Here is a 13,051-nt window from a genome sequence, read left to right as displayed (position 1 = left end):
ATTGTGCTTACCTTGCTCTTCCCATTAAGCCTTGACCCTGAAAGTAAAGCAAAACCTTCAGCAGTAAGATTGTGTGTAAGAGCAGGTATGGGCTGGGGCCCTGGAGCATGAACCAGGGTAGTACTGCACAGGTACTAAAGGATTTGTCTAAGCCATCCTCACAGCCCTGATTTTTCAGCCATAACTCCCCTCCACATCAAATAGCCCTACAATAAAAAGAAATTCTATAAAGACTTGCTGCAGTTAAGTCCTTAGTGGGGAGGGTCTCCCCACAGTATGGGAGATTGGTACAAGGAACCACCCTCCAACACTGTAAACCCTCTGAAAGGAGAGGAGCAGGACCAATATGGGGCCAGTTCAGATTTTGTACTGTTGTAAATCATGGCACGTTGCCCCGGAAGTCAGTATAGTAAAATTGCTGTATGGTCAGACACAGACAAAGTTCACTCCTATGAAATTTGAAAGGAGAAAGTTCCTAGACACTCATTGTCCAAGACCTTTCATCTTTGGAGCAGAGTCAGTCATTCCCTCCGGGGGTAATTCACATGTATTATATCCAATGGTACCAGTGGCTACAACCTTCCACAGTTGGTAACATACAGCCTCCCCCAACTACACTTATGCTCACTACCCCCAGCCCAAAAAGAAATCTAATTCCTATCAGCAAGGGGCTAAAAATTGCAAAGCTAAAAATCAACCCCCACATCTGAAGCCAGGTACTTGCAATCTTTTGCGATTTTGCAGACTACCAAATTTTGGAGGGTGGCCTAGGAAGAAATAACACATTTGTTTCCATCTGCAAACTCCTCACAAGAGACGCACACAAAAGAAGGAAGCACTCTCCCCTCCAGAGATTTTATACAATGCACACAAATAGGAATACAAAGTCCACTAACTGGCAGTCTGACCCCACCACTAGGGGAGGAAGTAGAAGTTACACTTATATGGCACTTTTCATCTGTAGATTTCAAAGCATCATCAACCTTTTACAGATGGGCAGACTGTGAGAGAGTAAGTGAACTCTCCACTGCAGAAAAGTCACGCAGCAGAACTCAGGCCACCCAGGATATCACTAGTCTGATGCCCTATACACTAGATTAAAAGTGCTAAAGGAGACAGTATAGGTAGTCTTCAGCAAACCCTCACAATTGCCTTGTGAGGAGTATCACCCCTATACAGCCAGTGAAAACAAAGGTCAAGCGATTTGACCAAGACCACAGAGGGAATCAGTAACAGAGCTGGGAGCAGCACCTTTAGTTCCTTGCTCCTGGTCCTGTGCTCAGGTCACAGCACAGAAAGTTAAATTAAAACAAAATAAACCCCCTCCACTTTATTAAAGAGAGTTAAATGCTAGCTATGTTAAAGACACTGTAATTCTTCAGGAAGTGAACCGCAATTAGACATTTCTATCACTAGTTCCGCCATGAGTTAATGGCCTTTGGAAACCTGTTCCCAGGGACACATTCAGTTTACAATTTGCTCTCACATGGAAATCAAAGACACTAATTGTTCCCACATTTTAAACTTGAGTTCCAGGTATGGGGTTATTGAGGGTTTGGTTTGTTTTTTTGTTTGGCCACGATTTCTTCCCTCCCTCCCCCAGAAATGCCTCTCCTTCTGGCCTCAAACTTTATTTCTGCTGCCTTCTACAGCACTTGCAGCATATGACTGGAAGATCACAGCAGCTTGCTGATCAAAAGCCTCAAAAATTCATACCAAGGAAGGAAATCATAAGAGGTCTTTCCTCCTCCCCAATGGATATGTTATTCTGGGCATCTGCTCAGCAAGGAATGAAACCCTGTGTGTGGCACTTTTTTTAAATTCCCAAATTCATTTTGAAGCACGCTGAGAAGATCACACTGCGTAACCACTCTCTGCTGTAAAAGGTATATTAACTTTCTTAAAAATAAAACATTTAAACAAAAATAGACATTCAAAATACTTACATTTTGCCTCAGACAGATTTTGATTAGGTGACCAGACCAGCATGCCAAGGTTCTCTCTCTCCTGACAGCGCCTTGCAAGTTTGGCTTAAGAAAAAACAGATATACAGCAAAGTTAAAAACAGACTCAAGAATCTTATCGCCAGCTAATACTGAAACAAACTGGGCACAAGAGTGACTTATCGTCCAGCTTTTAGTCAATCTAACAAGGTTAAAAGCCTTCCTCCCTCTCCCCCTTTAGATCAGAGGTCTCTATTTGTCTCTTCTATACATCACTCTTAATACATTGTGACAGAGGAAGTATATTCACCCTCTTTCGTGCAGGAAGCTCTAAATTGTAGAAATGTTAATCAACATTCCTACATCAACATACTTGATTATTTCTCTTCTGCCTTTTGTTAAATGAAGGGGCGGAGCAAGAACCAGATGCTATGGATACAAGATCCTGAATGCTGTGGTCGCTTCCTTGTGTAGTTAGGTCAGGACTTCAGGACAGGCACATGGAATGAAGAACGTTCTGGGATTTTTTTTTGCAGATCCCTGTTAATTATCTCAACTCATCCTCCAGTTCCAACTAAGTATTTCCACACCGACATTCCATACACACTGGACCAGATTCAAATCTCAGTTATATTGAGGTCACTGGGATTAGAATCTGGGCCTTTGTTTGTACAGTTACTCTAAACAGGGAAGTGGCGCTCTTTGTTCATGGGTCTGTTACATCACAATAAAGAGCTGCCCAGCAGAATGCATTAAAATCTTCAATTAAAGCCACGTGCATGTACGGTTCCTGATCTCTTGCTATTCAAGTTGCTCTTTCTGAAACCAATGCAAGTCTGTGTACAGTACAGAAAATTTTGGACAGTCTGCTGTTCAATTCCTTACACTATTAGCCTGGTACAGTAAAGATATTAGAAGAGAGAGTTATCAGAAGTAGACACACCAAAAATGGAGAGAGCAGAACAAAAAGCCTTGCTCTGTTGAGTCAGCACATGTAGTTAAATCCATTACTAGTACTGGCAGCATCACGTTAAGAGAAACACTCTCATATCTAGTTACCAGTGGAGTACTGGGTATTATTATTCCTACTACAAAACCTCTATGGAGTGCTAAAGATCTACAATGCTTCACATACAGAATGACACATACCCTGCCCCGATCGGATTAATAATATATAAACACAACAGGACCAAAGTTCAGAAGAAGAAAGTCTTAGGGTACATCTGCACTGAACCGCCTCCTGCATCAGTGAGTCTCAGAGCCCCGCTCTACAGACTTGGGCTCACGCTGTGGGGCTAAAAATAGCAGTGTAGATGTTCCCACTTGGGCTAGAGCACAGGCTCTGAGACGACCCACACCCCGTCACTGGGTTTCAGAGCCTGAGCAGGAACAGCTACACTGCTATTTTTAGCCCTGTAGTGCGAGCCCCCACAAGCCTGAGTCATGTCTTTTTTGCCATGTAGACATACCCTTAGTGATGAGAAGCAGCGAATAGAGACCCTACCCCAGGGTACTACACATGTGAAGTCAGAACAGGATCGACTTTTATACCTCATTTGCAGCAGAGACAGAGAGTTATGGTCTCTGGAAGCTTGGTGCTGATAAGTACGTGTTCTTCAACAGTCAGACTACATCAAAACATTTGGTGGGTGCATGCAATGAACTTTAATGTTTTGACCACTCAGGCTGTGTTGATTTTTAACATTGCCTCTCTTGAACTTGGCATTAGACAACAAACCTAAGTTATGTTTTCAGGTAACAGTTTAAATCCCAATAATACCATTTTAGAAACTCGCATGTTATTAACCTCTAATTTAATGCAAAGATACCGATTATTTTTACTCCCAATTGTCTGGATGCTGAAATTTGCATCATCTCTACACCTCAGCACACTAATGCAAGAAAGTTTATTTTCTCTCTGTTCTGCCATGAAGATGCTGAGAAATTAATGACCCTTTTCTCTAGTATTTTAAGAAGATTGGCAACTGCATCTTTCGAGTCACATTCAAACTCCAAGTATCTGGAAGACTCTGCCTTGGAATATTGTGAGCAGTACACATTTTCGAGACTTTCTACATTAGGCAGAAAGGGGGGGGGGGGGCACGAAAAGAGAAGCCAACATTCTCTGGAGGAGAATGACAGGGTGGAGACGGGATGTTCTATAGAGACTATAAAAACATCTTAATTTAGAACGACAATAACTGGACTTTGAACAAAACTTGCTATGATCTTGAAACGTTTGGGATTAAGCCTCACCCTCTCATCTGTCCCTGACAAATCAAGATTATGGAGTTGTGAGAAAGTAAATAAATAGGTAATCCTGACACCAGTCGGTTGTAGAATACTGCTCCAGTGCATTATGCATCTCACTTCTACTCACCCATTGTTCAGCCTACTACAGTAGAACGGGGGGGGGAAACAAAAATCCCTACCACCATAAGAGGTTATATCTAAAGAGAACCTCACACCATTTATGGATACACAAATAAATGCACAAGAACTAGTGAGAGACTCCAATTAAGATTTACTTTAAGCAGTGACAGTCAACTACACCCAAAAAGATGTAATAGGCTGTATTTTGTCAGTTAGGATTCAGGAATCAGTTACTTAAATGCCAAAAAAAGAACTTAGTTAACAGAGTTAAGGATTGCCCAGTGGTGCCTCGTGCCCCTCCAGGATGTGAAGAATAGCTAAATGTAAAGCCTCTGAAAACCAGGAAATACCTTATTTACTGGTTTTCAGAGATTAAATTTAGCCACTCTGCACATTACGGAAGGGCACGAGGCACTACCTGTAGCAGCACAACTACGGTATTGCAGCTATGCTGTTATAGAGCAGACACTTCCTGTCAATGAAAGGGATTTTTCCTTCGATAAAGAAGGTAATCCACCACTCCAAGAGCTGGTAACTAGGTCAATGGAAGAGTTATTCTGTCAACCTACTTGTATCTACAAGTGAGGGTAGGTCGACCTAAATACATCACACAGGGCATTAAATTTTTCACAGCCCAGATGATGCAGCTGGGTTGACCTACATATTAGGTCTAGACTAGGCCAGCGGTTTTCAGCTCATGTTCCGCAGACCCCTCGGGATCTGCGGACTGTGTGTAACTGGTCCGTGAAAGGTTGTCATTACCACAGAACAGTGGTTTTCAACCTGTGCTCCATGGATGGGGCTCTGCAGACTAGGTTTAAGATTTCCAAAGGGTTCTGCATCTCCATGTGAATTTTTTTAGGGGTCCACATATGAAAAAAAGGTTGAAAACTACTGGACTAGGCCTAATTCTGAATTAACAATGATTGGGGGCTTTTAAGGTTTTTTTTTTTTTTTTTTTTTTAAACAAGGAGAAGGCTTTCGCACCACACACACACACGCTCTCCTCCTTCCTTGCATCTGGCGCCTTGGCAAGGATTACCTCACCCACAGAACACACTGTATGTTAAACCCCTTTGCTGCAGCTGCATCACCCTCTCATCTCCCCTCTCTGCCTGTCCAGCACAGCTTGGTTCCCCCTCCTCAGCCCTCCTCCCCACACAGAGAGGCAGGCATCAGAATGGGGCCCACAGACTAAGGAGCTGGGGAAAGGTGCAGAACAGTGGGGATATTTTTGAAGGGGTGGGACAGACATGGGGGGGGGGGAATGAATATGGGTTTTTGAGGGGGACAGATGACGCCTTGTCTGACCCCCTTCTTTCCACAGCCTTCCAACCCCCAATATTCTCTCCAATGTCTCAGATTTCCCCCCAGACTGCTCTGAGATGGCTCCAATTCCAACATTACCGCCATCACACCCATTGCTCATCTTAGTGGCTGTTCTCATCCCCTTTCCTTTGGGCATTTAGTATCCCTGCTAACACATGGGGAAGGTGGGGAGATGGGTTAAGACTACCCTGCCCCCAACAGAGGTATAAGGGGTCCCAAGATATTGGTTTACACATGGGGGAGTCCCTGCCCTCTGACACTGGGTGAAGCTGCCACCCCATTCCCAAATATAGCCTAGACCAGAGGTTTTCAATTTGTGGGGCTCAGCCCCCTAGGAGGGCATGAGGAAACGCGTGGGGCTCAGGCCAGCCTGGGGCAGGGCTTGGGGAGGGAGTGCCGCCTCTGACTGACCTCAGCGGGCCACCCAGCCTGTGGGTCAATGGCACCACCCGTCACAGCCACACCGATTTTTGCTTCTGGCAGCCTCCATGCCCAGTGCTGGCTCTGCCCCCAGAGACCTTCCCACGCGCCTTCCCCCACCCTGAAAATCCGAGGGAGGAGGGGCAGATATTGTGTCTATTTTTGTCTGTGTTGGGGGAGGCGCAACCAAAAACTAATACAAAGGGGGGCTCAGCTCAAAAAAAAAAAGTCTGAAAACCTCTGGCCTAGACAAACCTACAATAAGGTGGGTGCACAACTGGTTAGAAAAGCGTACTCAGAAGGTAGTTAGCTATGGTTCACAATTAAGCTGGAAGGGCATAACGAGAGGGGTCCCACAGGGATCTGTCCTTGGTCTGGTTCTATTCAATATCTTCATGAATCATTTGGATAATGGTGTAGAGAGTACACTTAAAGTTTGCAGAAGATACCAAGCTAGGAGGGGTTGCAAGTGATTTGGAGGACAGGGTTAAAATTCAAAATGATCTTGAGAAACTGAAGAAATAGTCTGAAATAAACAGGATGAAATTCAGTAAGGACAAATGCAAGTACTATACTTAGGAACGGACAATCAATTGCACAAATACAAAATGGGAAATGACTGCCTAGGAAAGAGTACTGCAGTACAGGATCTGGGGGCTATAGTGGATCACAAACTAGATAGGATTCAACAATATAATATTGTTGGGGGGAAAAAACCACGCAAACATCTTTCTGGGGTGTATTAGGAGTATTGCAAGCAAGACATGAGAAGTAATTCTTCTACCCTATTCAGCACTGACAAGGTCTCAAATACTGTGTCCAGTTTTGGGTGCCACGCTTCAGGAACGATGTGGACAAATTGGAGAAAGTCCAGAGGAGAGCAACAAAATGATTAAAAGTCTAGAAAGCATGACCTATGAGGGAAGCTTGAATAAACTGGGTTTGTTTAGTCTTGAGAAGAGACAGTCTATAACCTTTTACATTCTTGAAAAGAGGGTGATAAATTGTTCTCCTTAACCACTGAGGACAGGACAAGAAATAATGGGCTTAAATTGCAGCAAGGGCGGTTTAGGTTGGACATTAGGAAAAAACGTTCGAACTGCCAGGGTAGTTAAGCACTGGAACAAATTACCTAGGGAAGTTGTGGGATCTCTGTCATTGGAGGTTTTGACAGATACCTGTCAAGAATGGTCTAGATACTCAATAGGCGGCCCATGGGCCAAATGTGGCCCACCAAGGCTTCCCGTGTGGCCAATCAACTCACCTCAACAAATGTTTACAATTACACCCCTACCTCGATATAACGCTGTCCTCGGGAAAAAAAAAAAAAAAAAAAAAAAAAAAACTTACCGCGTTATAGGTGAAACCGTGTTATATCGAACTTGTTTTGATCCGCCGGAATGCGCAGCCCTGCCCCCCCGGAGTGCTGCTTTACCGCGTTATATCCGAATTTGTGTTATATCGGGTTGCATTGTATCAGGGTAGAGGTGTATATTCATGAACAGTGGTGCACAGCCTATCATTTGCCTATGACTTCCTTAGTAAGTAATTTACTGCTGGATCTTAAGTTCTTGCGATAGCACCGGCTACGACTGAGCTAGGACACTGCCCATTTTTCATCAGTGATGGCAATGGAGCCAAAAATGAATGCCAATGTGAGTGAACGTCGCAAAGTTGACAGCAAAAACTGAGCTTTTCACCCAAGCTGGACAGTGGATTTTTTTTTATTAGCCCACCTCATTTAAACGCAACACTTGTGTCTAATGTGCCAAACCACTGTATCCATCTGTAAAGTCATCAGTGCGAGGTGCCACTTTGAATCAAAGCACAGTAACACTCAACATGGCCATCCTGGCAGTGTTGCAAGACGTGACAAAAAATTGAACATCTGAAGTCTTCGTATCACACTTCAAAAGTCTCCTCACAATATCAATGACTGTGCAGAACAATGTAACAGCTGCTTCTCTTCAGATACTGTTGGTACTAGCTAAAAAGAGAAAGCCTTTCCTGGATGCTGAGCTTGTGAACAACTGCACATCAGAAATACTGGAGGAGCTTTTTGCTGGACATAAAAACAAAGATGATATTGTGAACCGTGTGAAGCAAGTTCCCCTCTGATTCCATGGCAGCACAAAGATTGGAGGTAGTTTACGAGGACAGTTTATCAGCACTGCTGTCCAATTTAAACAACAAAACAAAACAAAACAAAAATGTCTCTGGCAGTGGATGCATCAAGCGATTTAAGTGGCACTGCCCAGCTATTGCTGTTTGTTAGATTTTATGATGGTGAAATTTTCAAGGAAGAATTTTTATGTTTAATACCACCATTAGAAACCTACACCACAGGAGAGATCATTTTTGAAAAGGTAAATGGATTTTTTGAAAAAAATGCTTTAGATCTGCAGAAAATAAACTTGCTTGTTACAAATGGAGGTCCCTCCATGACAGGAAAAAAAGAGAAGGGCTTTGCTTCACATTTGGCAACATTACACCCTTCATTAAATACACTTCACTGCATCATTCACCAGAGACTGTCCTGTGCAGTAAGTTGTCTGGGGACATGAAAAAACAATGGGTATTCTGATGAGATTTGTGAACTACATATGCTCAACTTCTAGCTTGCAACAGTGGCTTTTTAAAGCTCTTTACAAGATGTTTCAACCAAATATAGCGAGTGACCTGTTGCAGCACAATGATGTTCACTGGTTAAGTAGCAGGTGTGTGTGTTAGAGAGGTTTTGTGCGCTTCAGACTTTCTTTCAAAACCACAAGACAAACAAGGTTTGCAAGTTCCTGGAATTTATGAATGATTTCCCCTCTATGTCAATCTGTGTGATATTACTGGTCACATCAATTCCCCTAAATTTTAGTTCCAAGGCTGGGCAGGAAGTGTTGGGGATGGGTTTGAAAAAGTGTGCGCCTTTCAGAGGAATCTTGAAATCTTTCAGACAGACTTAACAGGAAAGATGATGTACTTTCCTACATTTCCTGTGAAACTACAGATGAAACTTCGCTGAAAACGCTGCAAGAATTCCCAAACAATCTGATTGAGAAGTTTACAATTCCAAAGGATTTGTTTTTACTTGTTTGTTGTCTTTGCCAATAGACTTTGCCCTTCTGAAGCAAAGAACATTCTTGATTCAATTGATGAAGGTGCTTCTCAATTAGAAATTGTAAGGCTCTAGAGCTCAGATGTCTTGGAGGCAAAATTCAGAGAAGTGGGACTTAGCGATTTCTGGACTCAGTATGCTGACCAATAACCAGAATCCAGCCATCTGTCTTTTAACAATGTTCGGATCAACGTACCACTGCGAATCTGGGTTTTCTACCATGAACATTTTTTTTTTTAAAACCACCACAATCGCTTGACAGATGAGCATCTTCACCAGTGCATGTGCCTTGCCTGGACCTCCTACAAACCACTCTTCACAAAGCTTGCCAGAGATCGTTGATGTCCCCTCTCCTATTAGAGATTGCCACAAACCCAGGTAATAATGCTGATTTATAAACTTTGTTAAAAGATAGAAACACTAACACTTATGTTGCAATCAAAATCTTTATTTATTGGCAGCTGAAGGGGTTATTATTATTATTTTGTCAACCTTCTGCGCAAATGGCCCACCTCTTGTCATAAAATTGTCGAGTCAGCCCGCAAGTAGATCTAATTGAGTATCACTGGTCTATATAATACTTAGTCCAGCCTCAGTGCAGGGGACTGGACTAGATGATCTATCAAGTTCCCTTCCAGTCCCACATTTCTATTATTCCCTTATGTCAGGTACAACTCCCCTCTGGCCCCTAGATATTGCCTTGAGAAATGGGGCTGTGAATGACATCTCCTACCAGGACCCAGCCTGTCCAGCAGCCTTAAACAAGAGAGGAGAACATGAGAATAAAAAGGTTCCCCACCACCCCAATCATCCCCCATTTCCTCTGCCACCCACCCCATCCTCCACTATAACAAGTGACACAGCTAAGAGCAGTTCAAGCGCTTGTCTATGCTTGGAAATGTACGGATATTATTCCAGAACAGTTATTTCAAGATAACCCCCATGTGTGCACAATCTAGAATAACTATTTTGGAATTGTTATTTTGGTATATTTCTATGCACAGGCAAGCCCTAAGACCCACCCATGTTGGAGGGAAACTAAGCCCCCCTTGCACCTAATTCAGTGCTTTGACAGGGTATTCCGCCAAAGAGCTAACCCTGGCACATGACGTTTCATTAAAATCATCCCTTTAATTAAAGCTGGTTTTAGGACACTTGTGCGGCTTTGCGCATTGACACTCTTACATTGACTTACATTTGGTTTATAGCAGTTGAAACCTGTAAGTTTAAATGTCCAAGCTAAACCAATATAATCAGTTTTAAACAGCTATACAAGTGTCCACGCAAGGGTTCGCAACTAAACACATTTTTAATCAATGGGTTTTACACCAGTTTCAGTTAAACTGTTTCAAGCTGTGTTTTGACAATAGCAGACGAGAAAGTGCTGAAATTCAGTTATAAGACTGAGCCCTGCATTTTCAGCTATCCTATTTAAATGCTGACAAAGTAGTTGAGTTGCATACAGACACCCAATACATCACTACCTGAGAGTGAGTCTCAATCACAGTTGCTAGATTCCTAGTGTTACGGAGGGGGAAGAGAAGAGCCCCAATTCGCCCTTCTCCCAAGCGTTGTTCATATCAGGGCCTTTGCACCTTGTTGCCCTCCCCGCCGCCTACCACCATTGCTGAGCTTGAGGCAAGTAGGAGCCAGAGTCCTTCCTCTATCCGCAGCAGAAGGGCCTGCTGCTGCATCCAGCCACCCCGGCATAGTCCCAAACATCACCACTCCCATGAGTCATAAATCACCACCTGTTCCCAACGGAGCAATGCAGCCCTACTGTAGATTCTCAGCAGTGGCACAGCTTTCTGGGTGAGGCAGCTATATCGTTGGAACAAAGCAAGCTGTTTATTAGTTTATGCTGGCTGTTTGCATTTTTTGCCTTTGCTTTTCTTTGTGTTTTCTGTTTGTTCCTAGTTCAGGTGTGGTCAGGCTTCCCTTCCTGTCTCCACTAGCTCACTGCTATCAGCACGCATGGCATGCAAGACAGCAGTGCAGTCTGAAGGTGCAAAGCAGGAGCTACTCCTGGGGGCATTCTGCACCAAAAAATTTTAAATTCTGCAAGTTTTATTTGTCAACAAACAAACAAACAAACAAACAAAGATGCTCCAGCATGGCAGTAGGGAGCACAGGCCACTGGCTGCACGAAGGTGGAAGATCACCCTGCAGCCCCACCCCACCCCACCCCCAGGACACGGACTCAGTGGTGAGGCTGCACCCGACCCGGACATAGCACAAGGCCTGGGCCTGCCCCAGAAACACCCTGGAGCCCTGCCCCTCTGTGTCAGATGCACCAGGGGTGGGACAGGTAGGCTCAAACAGGCAGGATCCAAGTGTGGAGGGGCTCAGTGTGGACGGATCCAGGTGTGGGGTGAGAGGATTCTGTGTAGGACAATCTGAGTGCAGGCAGCTCAGTGGGGGGGGGGTCTAGGTTGGGGGATCTGGATGCACAGAGGCTCATTGGCGGGGGGAGGGAGGGTTCCAGGTGAAGGTTGTTGGGGCTCACAGGGGTTTGGGTGTGGTGGGGGGGGGTGGTCTGGGTGCTGGGGAAGGAACCAGTCTTACACCAGACACACCAGAAGACTAATTGTAAACTGTCTTGGCCCATTCGGAGAGACAAGGTGGATGAGGCAATATCTTTTATTGGACAAACTTCTGTTGGTGAGAGAGACAAGCTTTCGAGTTTATACAGCTTCCCAGTCCTGAAGAGGACCCCTGTGTGGCTCGAAAGCTTGTTTCTCTCACCAATAGACCTTGGTCCAATAACAGATATTGCCTCACCCACCAAGTCTCTAATATTCTGGGACTGACTCGGCTACAACAACAACACTGGATAATGGCCCATTCAGTCCTTCAAGTTTGTATTATTTCCCTGCTATGAGGGTGACAACAGGGCAGACTCATCCCCATTTTCTAACTCTTCTGGGGCCACCAGCCGTACAGTTGGCCAGTTTTCATTTGGATACTAAAGAGCTAGACAGAAGGGTGTTAGCCCTCTTCTCCCCACTGCTTAAACCCTTCTGGAAAAACACTCCCCAGACCTGAATAACCAGGCTTGGTGCAGAAGGTTCGGAGAAGGTAACGGGGTGGGGGGGCATGAATAATTTCCTCATCCCCAAAAAATATCAGACCCACTCCACAAGACATGTGCATCCCTATGTATATATAGTGCAGAAGCGAGGGGATCCCCAGTTGGCCCTTGGTCATGCCACACCCCCCACTGGGGTACAAGGAGCTCCTACAAAGCAGTGCAATGGAGGTTCTCAGTCCTGCCCCTACTGATCTCACCAAGTGTGGGAGCCTCTTCAGGGTAGAATCTGTTGAGCAACACTGTGCCTTCAACAATGTGAAGGACTTTTTCGTTAGCCATCTGCCTGAAACGGACTTTCATCCCAAGACACCTACATACTAACGAATATAAGGTCCAGTCCTTCTCCCATTGAAGTCAATGGGAGTTTTGCCATTTACTTAGTGGACAGCAGGATCAGGCCCTTAAATGTAATCAAGATGCTTTGCAGAAACTAAGTGAGCAATGTGTGGCTGCTATTAAAAGTACCTCATGCCAAACACACAGGCTAGCTAGTCACATACACAATATTAGATCTTAAATAAGAGTTCTCCAACAGATACTGCAATTTCCTATTTTCTTAAGAAAATGCTAGTTCTGCTGTCACTGGAGTCAGGTATATGCAGTGTGTGATAGAATATTAAGTTATCCAGCAGATTCTAATCAACATGAATACATCTAAGTTGACACCAAGTGATATGAGATGGGTTGAATCATCGATTCCTTGTTAGAGTTCACTCAAGGACTGAGAAAAATATAGCATGTGTGTGTTCTACAGGCAGTGTAACAATGCATTACAGTCACTTCGGG

General features: G+C 44.2%; 1 protein-coding gene across 1 annotated transcript in view; it reads right to left on the bottom strand.

Annotated features, from left to right (window-relative positions):
- Nucleotides 1-13,051, bottom strand: part of RCOR1 (REST corepressor 1) — a 125,083-nt gene that overhangs the window by 53,236 nt on the left and 58,796 nt on the right. Inside the window, exon 3 of the mRNA XM_024215188.3 lies at nt 1,947-2,030. Coding sequence (XP_024070956.2) covers nt 1,947-2,030 — 84 coding nt within the window. The remainder of the gene's footprint in view (nt 1-1,946; nt 2,031-13,051) is intronic.

The sequence above is a fragment of the Terrapene carolina genome, unplaced genomic scaffold (genome assembly GCF_002925995.2).
Source record: "Terrapene carolina triunguis isolate 2854851 unplaced genomic scaffold, T_m_triunguis-2.0 Scaffold189, whole genome shotgun sequence".
Classification (NCBI taxonomy): Eukaryota; Metazoa; Chordata; order Testudines; family Emydidae; genus Terrapene; species Terrapene triunguis.
This window is presented reverse-complemented; position numbering and strand designations above follow the sequence as displayed.